The sequence below is a fragment of the Centrocercus urophasianus genome, unplaced genomic scaffold, assembly GCF_019232065.1.
Source record: "Centrocercus urophasianus isolate 14NV4802_14NV808 unplaced genomic scaffold, USGS_Curo_1.0 seq_35, whole genome shotgun sequence".
Lineage (NCBI taxonomy): Eukaryota > Metazoa > Chordata > Aves > Galliformes > Phasianidae > Centrocercus > Centrocercus urophasianus.
Genome location: NW_024884922.1, coordinates 7,408,398 through 7,426,371, shown reverse-complemented (window position 1 = coordinate 7,426,371; position 17,974 = coordinate 7,408,398). Strand labels below are relative to the sequence as shown.

Below are 17,974 nucleotides of genomic sequence, written 5' to 3'. Positions count from 1 at the left end.
GTGTTTCCAGGCTGGAAGTTGAGAACCCCAAGCTCTTTGAGGGGGTTTTGTGTGGGGGGCCGACTATTGCATGGTAGGAAACTTAATGATAGGTGTAAGGGTTCAGATAAGAGAATGTTTATTTTTCAAAGGAGACATTTAATCTTAAGTTATTGATTTTGAGATATTTGAAAGTCACCTGACTTTTTAGCTAAATCCTGATTTATGAAGGCCCTCAGAAATTATTTTCAGATTTGATTGGTTTGAGCAGAAACATCTATATATGGATACTGCTTTCAGGCTGTGTTATGCAACTGTTGTTCAGCAGCAGGAAAGAACAAGAGGTTATGAATGTAGCATCATACAGCTCTTCCAGGAAGCTTTCTGCAATTGTTCCCCCGTAACCTTTGATAAATATTTGACTCCCATCAGAGAGAGAAATAAGATGTTCTTTTTAATGCCTCCTTGCTGCCAGAGCTGCTCTGCTTATGTCTGGAGAGCAATGCTACTCCTTCCTGGATGGCTTCTGCTTATTTAATCCATCAGTGCATCAACACAGCTTGATGTTGTGCTGTTGTATAGGCTTCCTAGTGCTCGCTTGTTGTTACTCAAGGAAATGTAATGAAGCCGTAGCCTCCCTGCATTCAGAAAGAATCTCAGTTAATGCTTTAGAGCACTTCAGCTTTTCCTTGCTTCAGCCATAGGAACTCTTCTGTTAATGTCATGTATCTCGTGATCATTGCTTTCATTGCTTTTAATGCACTTTTCCAAATTGTGTTACTGATTCCTGTTTCTGCTTCCTTTCCAGTCACCTCTTTATTTGGCAGGCTCACAATGCATTATTTATTATCTGCTGCTTGCTGAAAGTGTTCATCAGTCAGATGTCAGAAGAGGAACTGCAACTTCATTTTACTTATGAGGATAAGACACCTGGTTCATATGGTAGGTGTCTGCTGCTGAAATTGGGCAGTACTGATGTTAGATGTGTGTTGTACCCCCCAGGACACCCTGTGAGATTGAAAGTATGTAGGCAGTAGTAAAACTGGCTTTCCTCTTTCAAGTCTGAAATAATTAGGTGTAAATTATCTTCCTTTTTATCTAGCATATGAAGGAGGATGGCTTTAAAGTGTGCTGAGAGCTTTTAGAGACTTGTTTACTGTTGTCTTTTGCTAGAATTAAACATCTGTTTACAAACTGTTAGTACACTACAGGTTCTCATGGCAAACTAGCCCCCTTCTTGAGCTGTGTGTTCACGTTGTTAGGACACACAGGATGGCCTCTAACCCAGTGGGAGGAACAAACGAGAATGGAGTGTAGCTTTTCTACCACTACTGTGAGACTGACACTGGAGGAGTTGTTTAGGAGACTGGATTCCTTGTATTTGCGGAGATTGGAGGATGTTACTTTTCTTACCTCAACTGTTCACCACTTTCAGTGACATCAGGGCATTAATGCTATTTTTTTCCCCCTTCCTGGGGCTTAGAAGTTGCCTTCCCTTTGTGGTTCTGTAAGTTGATTGCCTCTAGTGACCCTGCACATGCACTTTACTCCTCTGTTCTCTCATCTGCAGGAAGTTCTATGGAGGAAAGAGATGTAGATCGTATTACTTGGTTCTCTTTCTTCTGATGATAGAGGAAGAGGAGAAGTATTCCTTGTAGAACACCACTGGAACATAAGATCCACTGTTGTTCTTATGCCTTGGAAGTAGTGTAGCCATACTTCAGGAGAAGGGTATTATAGAAATAAATGTACTTTTTGGTTTACCTTCTCGCATTCCATAAGTCAGTAACAGCTAGGAAGTGGAATTACTATGATTTTTAGAAATATTGACAGTTGCAATGATTTTTTGATCCCTCAAAAGGCAGAAGATAAAATTGAGCTGGTGGACAAAACTTCTACCAAAGTATTGGCAAAGTGTATTTAAATAGAATGTCTTAAAGGGAAAAAGTCCTTCCCAGGAAAAAAAAAAAAAGAAAAAGTGTTAAACAAGAACGATGGCAGCAAAGGAATGGCTTTGTTGTAAAAGCACTCCTGCTGTCATCTGTTTGAAAAGCAAACCGAAGTGACTAACCAGGAAAGTCTTCTGAGCATGAATGTGTTCAGTATTCTGTTGACAGCAAAAAGAAAACCCATGTGTTGTCTGCTACAAAGCTTTGTGTAGCACTGTGTCAAGACACCTTTGCAGAATACATGGTGGATAATGCTGGCAAGACCTCTTTAGCTTTGTTTTAAGACACTGATGACTTTGTAGTTGTGTATGTGTTGCATAAAGCCAAAAACAGTTTGGCCAAAAAGGATTGGCATCAGAATGCTGATACTGTGCAAGTGAATTGTGAAAGAGTAACCAAAAATTTCTGAATGTGGACTTCCCTCATCTGTCAGTCCAGCAAGGAAGGACACCACTCAGAATGCCTGACAGCTGCTTGCTCACCAAATAGTGAAAACTGCTCTTGAAAATCTGTTTTAACTCCTTGGCGCCTGCCGTTGCTCTGGGGAAATCAACTTCTGATGCCAAGGGATTAAGTACTGCATGTTGAAATGGTTTAATGTATTTAAACTGAGGTGAGTAATCTCCAAGAATGAGGTCAGCTAACTGGTGCAGCAGCAAGTGGTTCCTGCTCTTTGCACTGTGTCATGGCAGATTGTTTGAGGGTTGAGAGCTGTTTACTGAAAAAAAAAAAAAAAAAGAAGCCTGCCTACCTCTTGTTTCAGTGTAGCACAGGAAAACAGATGGAAATGCTGACAACTTTTGTTAGGGCATCAGCAATCTTTATTCCTCATGCTGGGAGTTCCTTGTGGTGCAGTGTTTGAAAAGAAAAAAACAAAAACAAAGTGACTTGCCACTGGGATAGATCCATGTTTATCCTATCTTTAGTAGCACTCGACTGTAATTCTCAGTGATGTTTACTTGTGGTAATTTTATGCACTTTGATAGCAAATGTGCTTAGCAGTTATCTTGGATCTGAATGCTAGCTGGATGTTCTTGATTAGGAAGAGGATTGTGTGTGGTCTGCTGGCTAAGGCAGGAGACTGAAGGCAGGAAACCAGTTCTCTGTCCCTGCTCAGCTGTGGGCTGAGCCCAGTGCTGCTCCTGACCTGTGTTTCCAGTTGGAATACCTTCTTCAAGGTACTGGGTTTTATAGCATGCTGTGTTCACATAGCCAGCATTTCTTCTTCCTAACAAGTCCTTCAGATAATGTTTTCAAGTATGCACTGTGTGGTCTTTATACTTACCAATGTGAAAAGTGAAGTATAATTTGCAGAGTGTAATGGAATGCTTTCGTGTTAGGGTTCATTAAAGTAAACAGAAAAAAACGTTTCTTTTATTTTCATAATGAAGTCTGGCTTTCTACAGCATGTATTTCATTCTTTAGAATACAGTTTGTTCTGAAGCTTATACAGATTTATTTATACAGATTTATTAACACTTTCTGTTTGCATCCATCAGTGTTTCTTGTGGGAAAGCATAACCATTCAGCTTAAAACTCTGGAGTTGTTTCGTTTCCCTGTTTAAACTATCAGCATCGCGTTCTTTTTCCTTTTAGCTTGTGAATCCATCCTAGTATCACGTGAGAATAAGCAGAGAACCTGTTAGCTCAGAGGGCCTAGCCACATTGTCAGCTCACTCAGTTTGCTCGCTGTGCAGTCACAACATCAACACCTGCTGTGTGTTTGGTATTTCAGGCAGAACTTTATATGACAGTCATGGTCTGTGGAAATATCCTTGCCATGGGCTTTTGAGAAATGCCTTCTCTTCTGACATAATTGCTGTTGTTTAGGTGGTGCTTTACCTGGCTTACTTGGAAGAATCGCCTCCCAGTTTTTACAGTTTTCTGTAAAAACTTTCTTTTACAGTTTGCTTTCAATCTTTCTAAATGTTCAGTTTATGCTTTTTCCTGCTGGACTGTATTTAAGTTCGGAAGAAAGCTCTGTAATGTTATTTCACATCAGAAGATGTGATTACTGGCGTTTTTCTCTTTGCAGAAAGGTTAAGTACAAAGGTACGTTGCAGCCTACCTTCGTGGTGTTCTAATGAACAAGTGGCACGGGGCTGAGCCTCTGCTGCAGGAGGGTTTACTCAGACTCTTAATAGAAGTTCTCACCCACTGGAAGTTTTCAGGTGGTTCCTTATGCCTGGAGGAAGTACGCCCTTTGTCTTCACCCACAACTGAGAAGTTGGATGCAGCTCTGGAGATGATTGCACAACTTCAGTTGTAGGAAATCCTCATCGACACTTAAACCACGTCCTTTAAGTTTCATCTAAAAATTACTGGTATCAGTCAGTGCTAAATTAGGCTTGGCACATGCTGAAGCTGGAGTAAGTCTTCAGATTGTTTAGCTTTTGGTAAGGCTTCTGTTGCGTATGTGCCTTAATTTCTTTGGGTTTTTCAACTGTACTGTGATTGAGAAGTATGGGAGAGATTGGCATGTGCTACGTATTGTATTCTAAAGCAAACTGTAGATTCATTTAGCCTATTCCTTGACCTGTAATAAACTTTATTCGTTTTCAGTGTAGAAGTTTTTAGCATAGAGTTGCCAAAGACTACATTTGGTACGTTATAACAAATGTAGAGGAATCCCAAAGTGCCTGTTGCCTTGGAAAGAAAGCAACTGAAAAGGTACAGTTTGAGATCATACCTGGGCTTTGACACGCAGTGGTCTTGTTTTTTCCTGGCAGACAACTGTGGGCAGAGGGGCATGGAGGACATGGGAGGGGAAGTAAACAACCATACATTCACCAGAGCCCCTCTAGACTTGCAGGTTATTGCGTACAGGAAAAGAAGGGTAGCACTAGTTCATGCATTCATTGTTAGCACTGCTAAGGGAAAGCTGGGAACCCTTGGGAGTTGAAGATCTAACCACAATACCCAAAGAAGCTTTGAGTCTGTGGGTTGTACAATTAACTGCATGTATGAGGCTTTAAGTACTGTTGCATGAGTAATTTGATTTATTGCTTTAGTGGTGTCCAGGTTCTATCCAATCTATAGGAGCAATAGGACAGCAAAACAGGTGGCATCTAAGGTAGAGTTATACCTTGCTGTGTCAGTATGTTACTAATGTTGGACACATCCTGCTGCTGTAGCTCAGATTGGGTTGTGACAACGTAGCATGTTGGTATTTGAGAAGCAGTGCTGTTTCGTTACCTATATGAGATCCCATATTGTGGCTCTAACCTTGTCTGGAAGGATTCGCCCTGTACTTAAGTTCCCAAGGCTTTCCATGGATCCAAGTGTGTGATCTGTGAACATGAGTAAGCGTTGTGTGTATTGTCTTTATCCTGCTGTTGAAAAAGATACTGTTTATGAAAACACGGAGTGTTCCATGTTTATGGCTTGCTCTCACGTTATAGATTTGACATGCGTCTGTGTCATTGTTTGGAAAGACAAGAATTAAGCGAGAATGCCCGTGCCCCAATGGGGGAAAGGATACATTAATTATTCTGGTGGAATGACATTGATTACAGCCACTAAGGTTTTTAGGAAAAAAACTTTGAGAGCAGAGCAGGAAAGGAAAGGCAAGCATCTTCCATCCTGCATAATTGTCCCAATCCTGTGTTTCTTGCATTAGTTTGAATATAAAGTGTGAGGAAAAGCTCTCTTTAGTATTCAAATAACATTGCTCACTCTTCAAATAAGTTGTGTAATAAACAATATTCTCAAAATGCACTGTTGTTACTTTTTCTGTCCTTTTTCTTCTTGCTTTCTTCAACCATTAACAGAAAAAAAAAGCCAAACACAATAGGACCCTTTTGATGTGGAGCAGTCTTGCTTTATCAGCATTTTATAGATTCAAAAAGCTTTTCAAAAGTGACACCTTCAGGTGCCTTTAGCACACATTATTTGGGCTTCGTTGTGGCAGTGGTTTCTGTCTGATGTTAAATGTTGCTAGCAGTTCTTGTTTTCAGCTAACAGGAGCTATGCTGTGTTGTTCTTGGATTCTATATGAAGGAAACCACGTTTCTGTTATAAAAAAAACTCACCTCACTTTGAATGTGCAGTTCACTAGGTGACAATTGTTAATATGTTTTTAATAAACTGATTGTGGAAAGAAATACTTTTGCTTTATTGTGAATGTTCCCTTTGATATGTTTGTTGAAATCGAGTTTTTGGAATTACAGATTTTTTAGTTTGGGTTAAGCAGAATAACACTGTCATAACCTTCAGTGCTGTGTTTATTGCGTGACCTACTTATTTGAAAGCACAAAGTGAACAAGGATTGTGTGTTCATTGTGCTGCAATGCTGCAGTGCCTATTTGGCAGCGCAGAGGAAAAAGCTTTGCTTGCTCTTAGGCAGTCAGCACTGTTAAATCTCTTTGCTTCGAAAGATTACTTTTTAAAATATTGCTCAGTGCATGTTAGACAAATGTAACTTCTTTCTGTCTTTGCTTATTCTTCACTTGCTATTAAAAAAAAATGGGGAAACTAGCAGTGCAGAGGATTTTGAGAGGAGACTTGAACTGTGGGCTCATTGAAGTCCTTAATTATCAGTCAGTCAGATTGTCTGCGAAAGCACGATTAAATATGAGCTTAGGTAAGCAGTGAGAACTTCCAATTGTTAGTAGCTATTTGTTTTGCACGTAAAAATCCTAACATCACTGGTGATAATCCAGCCCTGCAGAGAAGGACCTGGGGGTCTTGATGGATGAAAAGCTGAACATGAGCCAGCAGTGTGCATTGCAGCTCGGAAAGCAAATGGCACCCTGGGCTCCATCAGCAGAGGGGTGGCCAGCAGGGACAGGGAGGTGATTGTCCCCCTCTGCTCTGCTCCTGTGAGGCCCCATCTGCAGTGCTGTGTCCAGGTCTGGAGCCCCCAGTACAAGAAAGACAGGAAGCTGATGGAGAGGGTGCAGAGGAGCCACAGAGATGATCAGGGCACTGGAGCACCTCCCCTACGAGGACAGGATGAGGGAGCTGGGCTTGTTCAGCATGGAGAAAAGAAGGCTGTGAGGTGACCTCATGGCAGCTTTCAGTACCTAAAGCGAGCCTGCAAACAGGAGGGGAGTCAACTCTTGGAAAGGGTAGATAACTGCAGGACAAGGGGAAATGGTTTGAAGTTGAGGGAGGGAAGATGGAGTTTGGATGTCAGGGGAAGTTCTTTGCTATGAGAGTGGTGAGGTGCTGGAACAGCTGCCCAGAGCGGCTGTGATGCCCCGTCCATCCCTGGAGGTGTTCAAGGCCAGGTTGGATGGGGCCCTGGGCAGCCTGGGCTGCTATGAAATGTGGAGGTTGGTGGCCCTGCGTGTGGCAGGGGGTTGGAGCTTCGTGATCCTTGAGGTCCCTTCCAACCCTGGCCATTCTGTGATACTGTGAATCCCAAATGCTTTTTATTTCATGTAAAAATGCTGTAGTTCTAAATCTAACATTTCTTCCAGTGTTTGTCCCTGAATTAGAAATGTTCATCATCTGAACCTATGTTTAAATCTGTTTAAATCTAGTTGGTTTTTTTTTTTTTTTTTTTTTTTTTTTGTTATCTGAAAATCCAGAAAACCTTTGCTATGATTCATTTTCAGGAACAGAATGTGAAGACCTCATAGAAGAGCTGCTGTGCTGCCTCATCCAGCTCATTGTTGAAATTCCCCTCTTGTAAGTTGGCTCTGTTATCTTCAACCTCCCTCAATAAGCTGAATGTTTGAGAGAATATAAACATGCAATGATGAGATCTTAGCATTGAATGCTTAGATTTGAATGCTGCGTGTGGTGATGAAGTACTGATAATGATAACCCACAGCCATGAGTTTGGAAGAAAGATGTGGTCAGCATTGTGCACCCAGCTCGATCCATCTGGAGAAGTTGTTCTGTTTGCTTCATTTGAGATATGATGATCCCACATTCCGTGGCTGTATGTGCCACAAAACATAACTAATTTTCTTTTTACAATTGGTAGTTTTAAATGAGGGTAAACTTTCTTTGTTCTTTAGGAATAAAAATGTTTTTCCACCTCTGCCTAGATTAACTTTGACTTTTTTCTAGTATGAGCTTCAGCAGAGGTCATGTCAGCAATTGCTTTTGTGTTTAAATTGCATTGTTGTCTGTGCCTAAAGCGTGTCTCTTCAATTAAAGCATCGCAGCTTTGAAAAGAGTTCCTGAGTGTTTAGTATGGTGTGGTATGTAACTCTGATTTATTTTATACTTTGTATTTCTTCTTGGTTGGGAAGCAGACCAAGATGCAACAGTTGAAACATTGCTCTCCTTAAGTACAATCACCTCAGCATTGTGTGAGGTTTGGGTAGTATTGTGTAACAAATTAGCAGTGTAATTTAGTGCCCTTCTGCAAAGTTGGTGAGTATTTCCTGGAGCAGATCCACTTTTTGAGTGGAGCAGGTTAGAGGAGGTACAGAGGAGTGAAAGGATTGAGATAAGTGGGGAATTCGTGCATCTGGCAGGATTTTTTGAATTGAAGTCCCATTATTTGTATGGAATCCTGTATCACGTTCTGGTTTTTTGGCAGGAAGAGTTTTAAAGGCGTACATGTTCTTAACCCCTTTTCAACAGGTGAACCTGTCAGCTTCTGTATTTCTGTGTGAATGTGGATGCTGGGAACAGAAGTGTCTGTAGAAAGCACTCAGCCCTTGTCAATACTCCATACGCTGATGGTTTAATTGAAGAAGTCACAAAGCCTGTTCAAAATGTTCGGTGATCAGATGTGTTAGAAACATTACTTACCTTCTGGAAGAGGTGGATGTGGAAATGCCTATTTTGTTTTTTGACAAATAAGCTTTCTTGCCTATATTTTTCCACAAATGGCATGCTGCTGAACTGCCAGCTTGAACAGCAGTAAGAAGGATACTAAATTGATTAGTATTTACAAAAATGTCAATCGTTCCCATGTTTACTAGTGTAAAAATGTGTAATTATGTACTACTGCTTTAACTCACTTTTTTTTTTTGCATGTCATGGAAGGGGAGGTAGTGTAAGGAAAAGCAGGTAGAGGAAAATGTTTCTTTCTGAAATACACAATCACACAGTGGTCCTTGGAAGAGTTTTCCTGCAGCTTGTTGGCCTTTGTGGTATCTGCATTGCAGGGCAAAAGACTTGGGACCACAGCTTGTTGCAGGGAGAGTGAAAAGAACTCTGTTCTTCATAAAGTTGTTATAAAACTGAGACATTTGGACATTTGTTTAAGGTCATTTTTTTGTTGTTGTAAGTTGATCAAGGTGATTTCAGTGGCATGATTACTTTTTAATTTCCTTTCTCCCTGATCAGATTTATACTATCATTTTTTTCCTACTTTGTATCAGGGAAGTAGTTATGTTCTTCCTGTAGCTGGAATAAATCAAGGAGATTTCAGGCTTATCAGGTGATTTTGGGGGTGGAATAGGTGGAGCGGACTACATGAAATCTTCAAGTGTAATGATTTGTGAAGTGGGACTTGGGTCCTTTGCTGGAGCATAGGTAGCTTGCAGTGGCACAGACTGTTAAAGTCTGCATGCTGAACCTGTGTTTGCAATGTAATTCATAACAGCAGATTTTTTTGGAAATGTTCAATGGGCTTAGCAGAGGATTATCACAATTACCGTGTCATTTGGTTCTGTAGATACCCTTTCATGATGGAGTACTGCAAGCATCTGCTGTCTGAATGCATATCTTCTCCAGATCCCGCTTTCAGTGTTTGTTTTTTTTTTTTTTCTCCTTCAATAAAACACTAGGATCAATTTTAGTGTGTTTGACACTGTCCCCGTATCCAAAACACAGGAGCAGAGGCACATGTGCATCAGTCCTGGAAGCTTCGCTTTTGAAATTGTTCTATATTATCATATCGAGTGCCTTTTGGTGGGAGAAGTCAGTGCACTTAGAGCAATAGAATCATTGAGGCTGGAGCAGACCTCTGAGATCCACAGCCCACCCCACCATGCACACTGGCCATGTCCCCCAGTGCCAAGTCTCCACAGTTGAGGAACACCTTCAGGGATGGGGACTCCCCTACCTCCCCGTGCAGCCTGTGTCACTGCATCACCACACTGACAATAAATTGTTTCTCATATCCAGCCTGTATATAACTGAAGGAAATATTTGGAAAATTACTGAAGGAAAAAAAAAAAACTGCTGATTTTTGCTGGGCAAGGCTCCAGAGCTGCATAGCAAAGCATATCGACACTGTTAACAAGGAATGGAAGAAGCTGTTTTTCAATGTTGGCTTTGTTTAGAGAGGTAAATATCCTTCCTGGCAGCTGCACTCAGTGCAGCTAATGCAAATTGTATCAGAGACCGTGGGGCTTTGCATCATTGTGGCCCAATATCTGAGAATTATTGGGAGGATCTTGAATAACCCTCATGAAAAATAGGCTCTGCTGCATTGTACAGAATGCCAGCAGGGAAGGTTTTGTGTGTCAACATTTAAATGTAAGAAGTTTTATAGAAATGACAGTTATTGCATTTCATGAATTAGACTTGTGCAGTCCCTTCTTACACTTGTGTTACAGTACGTTGATGGCTGGTTTTTGGCTCACTTGGGTGTCTTATGGGTACTCTGTTTTTTCCTTGGTCTTGCTAACATTAGCACCCAGGGGTGTACATTAGTGACCAAAATTGCATAGTCAGCAAAAGGTAGAACTTCAAGGTTTAACCTTACAAGTTTTATGTAGAAACTGTTGTGAGATAGAGCTCCCAAAGCTTAAAATTATAAAGGCTGCTTTCAGCAGCTTGTTAAGGGCTGGTCTGTGTAACGGAACATCTGGTTGTTATCAGTACATTTTCACTTCATTAAGAGCTATAAATGCGTGTGGAAGGAAAATGAAATACTGTGATCTGGTTACATCACTGCTAAGTAGCACCCTGTGGTGCCAGTGGAAGGGAGTTGATATTTCTATTACATTCCATTATTTTTTTTATGGTTAAAATTGTTTTAGGCTGCAATCTTAATTACTTCCACACTTAAATGTTAACAGTGTGTGACTTGTATGAGGACGTTTTTGTGTTTTCTGGGAGCTTAAGAATCAATTTTAGGAGGAAGAATGGAGGTAGAATTGATTGTGACGTGGAATGCAAACAGCCAGTGCCATTTACAGATAGTGAGAATTGCTGGGGCTTTTTTTGCTTGCTGATTGTAAGCAGCAGAGGGGTTAAGCACTATGTGATTGTAGGTCATATTTCAATATTTTCTTTGTTTTCAAACCAGTAACAGGTTTGGTTTAATGTGTGCTGTCCTATGTGACATGCAGCACTGTCTGCTGCAAGGCTCTGCTCATCAGCAAGGCTGAGTAGAAATGCTCTGAATCAGTGGATGTCTAGTAAATTTTGGAAGTATTTTGAAGAATTTTCATCATCTTTAGATCATTTTTTCTCACTGCAAATCTGTGGCCTTTTACATATTTGAAGGTCCTACGTGGAAGAATCTCAGTGTCACATTCTTTGTTCTAATATTATCCTAATTTAGTTTCTACATTAGATCAGTGTTCCTTCTTATGACCTTCCCTTCTCTAGGCCTGCTTTAGTGCCCATTGATGTGTGCCAGCCTCACTGATCACAGGTCAGACCGGTGCTGTTTGTTACACACCATGCAGTATAATCGAGTTCCAGGTCATGTTCTTTCTCTGTGGTTTCCAGCCATGTTCTAACAAAAGCTATTGGATATAGCATCTTGAAAGACACCCACTTGCTAGTATTTTGGTTTGGTCTTTAGGCCGGGTACCAAAGGCACCAAGGCTCTGGAGTCAGTACATGTCTTTTTGGTGCCTTGGTGGTTTCACATCACTGACTGCTACGTGATTGAAGCCTTTTTCCCCCGTGATCTGGCCATTCATTAGACCAGAAGAGATTATTGTTGCCACCAAGTGTCCCTTCATTAAGATGGCTCTGCCTTGATACAAATGTCTGACGTTTTGTACAATTGTTAATCATGTGATCATTAAGGTTGGAAAATAAGTTTGAGTCCAACCATCAGATCATCTGCTCCAGCCACTTACTCCGACTAAGGGAACACGACTAAGGAGAAGCCATGTCACAAGGCCCTTTCTCCTTGATGCAGCAGGTCAGCCTTTCCTGCAGGCTATGCACTGGGACGTGATACGGTTTGTTGTCTGACAGTCATCTCTGCAGCTGCCTTTTCCCTTGGAGTTGGAGTTGTCAGCTACTTAGGAGAAGTCATTTGAGCCGTACGTTTTTACAAGTATTTAAATTGTTATCTTGTGTTCTGTTGCTCAAAGGTGAGGTCTTTCTCTGAGATTTAGAACATAGAACCATTAAGGTTGGAAAAATTAATCTAGTCCAACTGCCAACCTATCCACACCATACCCAGTACTTACTTACAAGTCCTGCTGATACGAAAAAATAAACACAGAGGCATATAGCTGTATGTATAACACTTAAAACTCCCAGATTTACAATATTATGTTTATAGAGGAAAGAACAGAATGCCAGTGGGGTGAAGATGCACGTGGTTGCATGGTCTCAGATGGTTTAGATATAGATTTTGGAGTAAAATGTCTCGGATGCCACTATTGTTTGTCCATTACATCCCTTTAGAGTATGTCCACCTTCTTAGCTTGTTCTCTCAATCACTAGACTGTCTCCTGGCCAAGAATACCTGCTGGTGGAGGGAGATGTAGTAGGAAATGTCACAGGTGCTCTTTGCTTTCTCAAGAATTATTTAACTATGCTGAACATTGTTAGCTGCTGTGGTGCATGTTTGCCATCACGAGTGTAAAGTTAGGAGTGAATCCGGGAGGAAAGATTAGGTCCACTTGCAGTTGTTGTACATGTATCCTCAGGCTGATAACCAGATCCTCGAGTGGCTTCTCAGCTCCCAGCCCCTCTTCTCTTCTCTTGGTGACTCCTCTTTCACTTTTCTGGTGGGCTGTCAGGAAGCAGGGAAATGAAACCTGGTTCCTGTATGATTGGAGAGATTTTGTATGAATCAGCCTTGCTGGCAACAGTTCTGAACTAGAGAACAAGTTCCCTCTTAACTTTTTAATGCTTGTTGTAGGCAGCTCTGGCTGGGGACAAGTTCAGGGAAATATTTAAGCAAGGAGAGAGTTTGGTGCCGTGGTGTGAGATGGATTTCAGGAGTTTGTTTGTGAGTGCTCAACCTGTTTGTTCTGTAGGCATGTAATCACTTTTAGCCTCTCAGCCTCTGTTTGCTAAGGTGTAGGAACAGTTGCATTTAATTGAGGTGTTAATTTGTTTCACTGCTAGCAGAGATTTCCCTGAACATTACCTCTATGCTTAATTTTAGTTCTTCTTCCACAGACCTGTCTCCAGGCAGGGAACAGAATGGAATGATGTGAGCACAGCAAGCAATGGTGAGCACTGCTTGGCATTGGAAAGAAGCTAACAGCAGCAGGGTAGTGAAATGTAGGTAGATTTGTGGATAGGTAGCACTGGGAGGAGGTTGTTTGCATCCCCTTATTAGTTTAAATGGAAGAAAGTAAATGCCAGGACAGTGGGGACTTGTTTGGCTAGGACCATAGCTCTTGTTCTGTCGAGGACAATTTTATCATACGCAAACAGAACCAGAATCACAGAATCACCAAGGTTGGAAAATACCTGCAAGACCATCCAACCATCAACCGAATTAAATGCCACTCACCTTAACGAATAAGGTACTGGTGGCATCATCCTCTGATCTTGCTTGCTTTTTCTTCATTCTGCAGAAGCAGATAAGTGTTTTGGGTGTTGTATTTTTTGATGGGCTTTTGTATTATGATCTTCACCCTTTGGTTTACTTCAGCACTTTCTTTCCACCATGAAGCCTGTTGGTGTGGCAGGGTAGCTGTCTGCTGCATGGTACCATGCACTGTTAGCACGGGGCTCTGGGTGCATGCAGATTATGGCAAGTGTTCAAGTTACTGCTCAGACAGATTACTGTCTGCTTTTGTGTGCTCTTTTCCTGTTTCTATCATAAGCATCATCTTTTATTCTTGTTAACAATTGCTGTTTTGACTGTGGAACACTGTTTTTGCGCATTTGGAACTTGAAAATGCAGTTTCGGTTTTGTGGCGTATTTGAAATAGCTGCCTGTAAGAACTGCAGAAGGACAAGGTGAAATCTCCACACAGAGGAAACCTTGTGAGGGAGTGATGTGTGGCTGAATGGTCTGTTGTGCTTCACAGCTGCCACCATAGCTGATCTCATCTCTCAGATCTCCTCCAAAATGTGAATGAAACAGTGGCTAGAGAGATGGGAGGGAACATGGAGAGTTTGAAAGGACGAAAAAAACGCAGGGGAAAATGACAGGCTTTTATCAGAGCTCACAGAAGCGGTTTCTGACAGCCCTCTCTGATCTGGCAGGGTAGAGGAAAAAGAAAATGCCTGAGGTTTCAAGCAGAACGATAAAGCCTGGAGCTAGTACATGTCCCCTGCTACCATGTGTGCTGGTTAAAGCACAGGGAGCAGCATTACTGATCCTGTGTCTCTGTTGCAGAAGCAGGTAGATGGAGGTGCTTGATAATGTAAAAGGAAAAAAAAAAGTTATCTCTGGTGGCTGATCTGTGGCCCAGAAAATAAAGGTGCACATCCTTGATGGATGATCAGAAGAGAAGTGTTATTTCTTCCAGTGTTCATCCCAGAAGAATCAGTTTCTGCTTTAGAAATATTCATAAGAATCAATTCTTTCCAAGTCTAAATGCAGTGCTTCTTTAAAGCAGTGCTCTTCAGGGGGAGCCCAGCATCTCTGCTGTCTGCTTGGCAGAAGGATTAGATGGAAAGCATAGCTGACCTCTTAGAATCTTTTGCCATTTGATTTATTTAATTGTTGTCTAAACATTGCTACACTAGAAATTGTGTGCAGTTGTTTAAATTAAATCATTCGTTAAACTTGAAATGATTAGGTGGCAGTGCTTATTGGAAGGAAGAGTGTACTTATGAAAATGTGTATATTAATACTTTGTAGTACACAATTAGCTAACACCTGTGACGTATTGACTCACTTTCTCATAGGTAAGTGGTTTTACTAAACAGTGTGCTCAGTAAATACATAAAATTGCTACTCGTCTAAAGCTCTTGTCTTTTTTTTCACTCAAGTCCATAATTTTCTGAAGAATTTATATAGCTGTAATTATCTGAAGCTATACGACGTGTCTTTAGACACACACCTTTAAACTGTAAAACAAAATTGGTCCCCAGAAGTCTGCTTGAGGTTGGACATGACGTGCGAGGACGTGGAGGGATTCAATGTGGTTAAAAGACAGGGAATATGGAGCCAGGAGAGCAGCTGCTTGTAGTGGGGAGATAAAGACTTCGGTGTGGTTTGGTGCACTGCTGCCTGAAGCTCATGTGCTTTAGGCATGAGCTTTGTCTGAGGTGTGTGAGGCATTGGGAAAGAAAAAGAACGGTGGAAATTAAACATGAAGTTCCTCTGCTTTTCTGACATGAAGAGCTAAGTAATTCTGGCGTGTAATTGATACTTGAGTTCATTATTTCTCATTTCCTCCTCATATGCAAGCAAACAGCTTTAAGAGGAAGTCAAAGATAAGTATAAATTCTATGTAAGGTCATTCTGTATTTGTGATAGCTTTAATAATGATGAAAAAAAAATCGATCCACCCCAAAGTTGTGTAGTCTGTCTATACAATCAAACAGCATTTTCTTTGAAATTGAGATGTTCCCAGTAGTTCTTGTGCCCCTTTGCAAGTGCTTGGGATTCAAAAAACTGTACACTTGACCCTGGGTGGAAAAAATAATTTAGTTCTGAAGCCTTATCATTGTGCTGCTGGTAATTAAGGATGTGTGTGGCTTAGGGGTTACCATGGATATTAGGCCCCCAGTTGAGGTTGAGAGAGAAGATTTAATTTGAAGAGGTTCTATAGGTTGAGTAAAAAGTATCTGCACTGGAACAGGCCTTAATTGAATTCTGGATAGGAAGAGAAGGGCTTGAGCTGTGTGAATTTAGCCTTATTTTGCTTTTTCAGTTATATAAGGGAGATTATGTAAGCAGATTATGTTCAAAAATTACTTATACATTAACTTCTTTGTTTTTTTTACCTTAAACTGAATTTTATGAAAATAGAGAACAATCTTGTAATGTCTCAGATTTGTGTTTCCAGTTGTATGGTGGGTCAGAAAAACAAGCAAAGAAATGACTGAGATGCAGAGACAGCCCAGTAGGCTCTGTACAGTTTTACCCAGGCACTTTGGGTGTTGCAGCATGTCACAGCTGTCCTTCTCATGCATTGTGTCAGCATCAACTCAGACTTGGAGACATTCTGGTGTTCTCAGCCTTGGAAATAAGCTTTTGTCTTTTTGTATAGCGAGGAAGTGTTTCTTCTAAGCTCTTGTATTTATTTTATTAGGAAAAAAAAAAAAAAAGGAATATTGTCTGGCAAATAAACTTCTAATATTCTGCACACCTATCTCTTCCCCATGTTGCTTGGGATTGATGTGGGTGGTCAACTGCAGAGCACAGGTTGTTGGTGAGGGGCTGCAGGCCATCTCTAGCTCAGCCTTGCTGCTGGCACAGGTGGGTCTGCATGGCACCAGCTCACAGCAACCTCAGCCTGCTCTGATGCTCAGCACTGTCCAACTCCCTGTGCTGTGGGCACAGTCGGGTAACTGAAGCACACTGTGTGATTTCAAGGAAGAGTGTTCGTTAGGCAGTAAGTCTCTCCCTGACATAAGTATTACAGATTCCAACAAAAGCAGCAATTGGCATCACTTTTTCTTTTAAACACTTCTTTGTATTGGAAGTGGTGTGGCTCTGGAGTGTGTAGGACTTTGGTCCAGGAAGTAGCCATTCCCGTTTGCTGTTGATATTGAGCAGGTAACACTCACCTTCCTCATCCCTTTCTTCAAACTCTGACCCACAGCTGACACAGAAGGGTTGAAAGCAAGAGTAGGGCTCCTTCATACCAATATTTCATTTTGTTTTAAAGCTATGCTATGTAACAAAGTTGTTACAGACAGAGTTGAAAACAGAAACCAAAGAATCTCCAAAGTAACTTTACTTTCTCATTCATTTTGCTGCACCTTGCCTAAATAACCTCGACTTAATGAGTTTTGCTAAACCGTCTGCAGTCACCATTGAAACATTATACTGTATTCTTTGGGATTGGCAGTAATAACTTTAAATGTCATACTTTGTCACCTCACAATTACTACTGAAAATGGAGCAGCTCTCTGTGGCATTGTGATATCCCGAGCACTTCTTACAGTTAAGGTAGCATTTATTTGTATGTGACAACTCTTCCGTAGCGATCCATTCTTCCTGGCATATGGAGTTGTGTTTGGCTTGTTGGCTGTTTCCCAGGCTTAGAATGTTGCTTTTGTGACAGTTTTGTTTAACAAGACAAAATGCGTGTCTTTGAGATGTATTTATTATTTTTGAGGTGAAGTATAGTCTGAAAATCGAAGGTGGAATGTTGTAGGCAATACTGTAGTGTTTTTACATTGTCCCGTGACATAGCACGAAATGCTTGTGGCAGTGACAAATAATGTATTGTCTGTGTGCAATGATACTGTTTTCTACTAAGAGGGGTTTTTCTAAGTTGTTGTTTAGTTGCTCTCAATTGAAACTTTCTGTAAAGTGCATAACCTCAGATGAAGCTACTAAATGTTCTTATGAGTCAGTTTGTAAACAAAGCCATTAAATTAATCCTTATGCATTTTCCCTTTTTCCTGCAGAGATATCACCTACAGCATTTCCTTGGAGGCTGTGACAACGCTCATTGTCTTCCTTTCCTGCCAGCTCTTCCACAAGGAAATTCTGCGGGAGAGCCTCATTCACAAATACCTGATGCGTGGGCGATGGTATGTCATGTTTTGGAGCTAGATAAAATGGCAGCTCCATGAAATGGAGCTTGTTTAAACCATTTGTGCTTCTACGCAAAGGCTGTGAAACAGGCTTGGTAGTAATTTGTTCTCCCTATAAGCAGCGTCTATGCTTTTCGATCAGAAACAGTCTGCCATTTCTCCTCTTTCACCTTTAAATTGCATACAGGCAGCTGTTTGGTAAAGGTAATTACTATCTGTTTCTGCAGTTCCTGCTAGAAGCGGGGGGTAGTGCCTCCTGTGAGATATGTGAGGAAAGGAAAGAGGATGAGGGGAATATCTGGGAGTAGGGCAGA

At 41.1% G+C, this 17,974-nt stretch overlaps 1 protein-coding gene across 5 annotated transcripts in view; it reads left to right on the top strand.

The window, feature by feature from the left end:
• Nucleotides 1-17,974, top strand: part of DYM (dymeclin) — a 149,799-nt gene that overhangs the window by 15,309 nt on the left and 116,516 nt on the right. For all 5 annotated transcript variants that reach the window (XM_042831189.1, XM_042831190.1, XM_042831193.1 and 2 more), the window contains 3 exons: nt 788-921; nt 7,490-7,562; nt 17,532-17,657. In XM_042831189.1, coding sequence (XP_042687123.1) covers nt 788-921; nt 7,490-7,562; nt 17,532-17,657 — 333 coding nt within the window. The remainder of the gene's footprint in view (nt 1-787; nt 922-7,489; nt 7,563-17,531; nt 17,658-17,974) is intronic.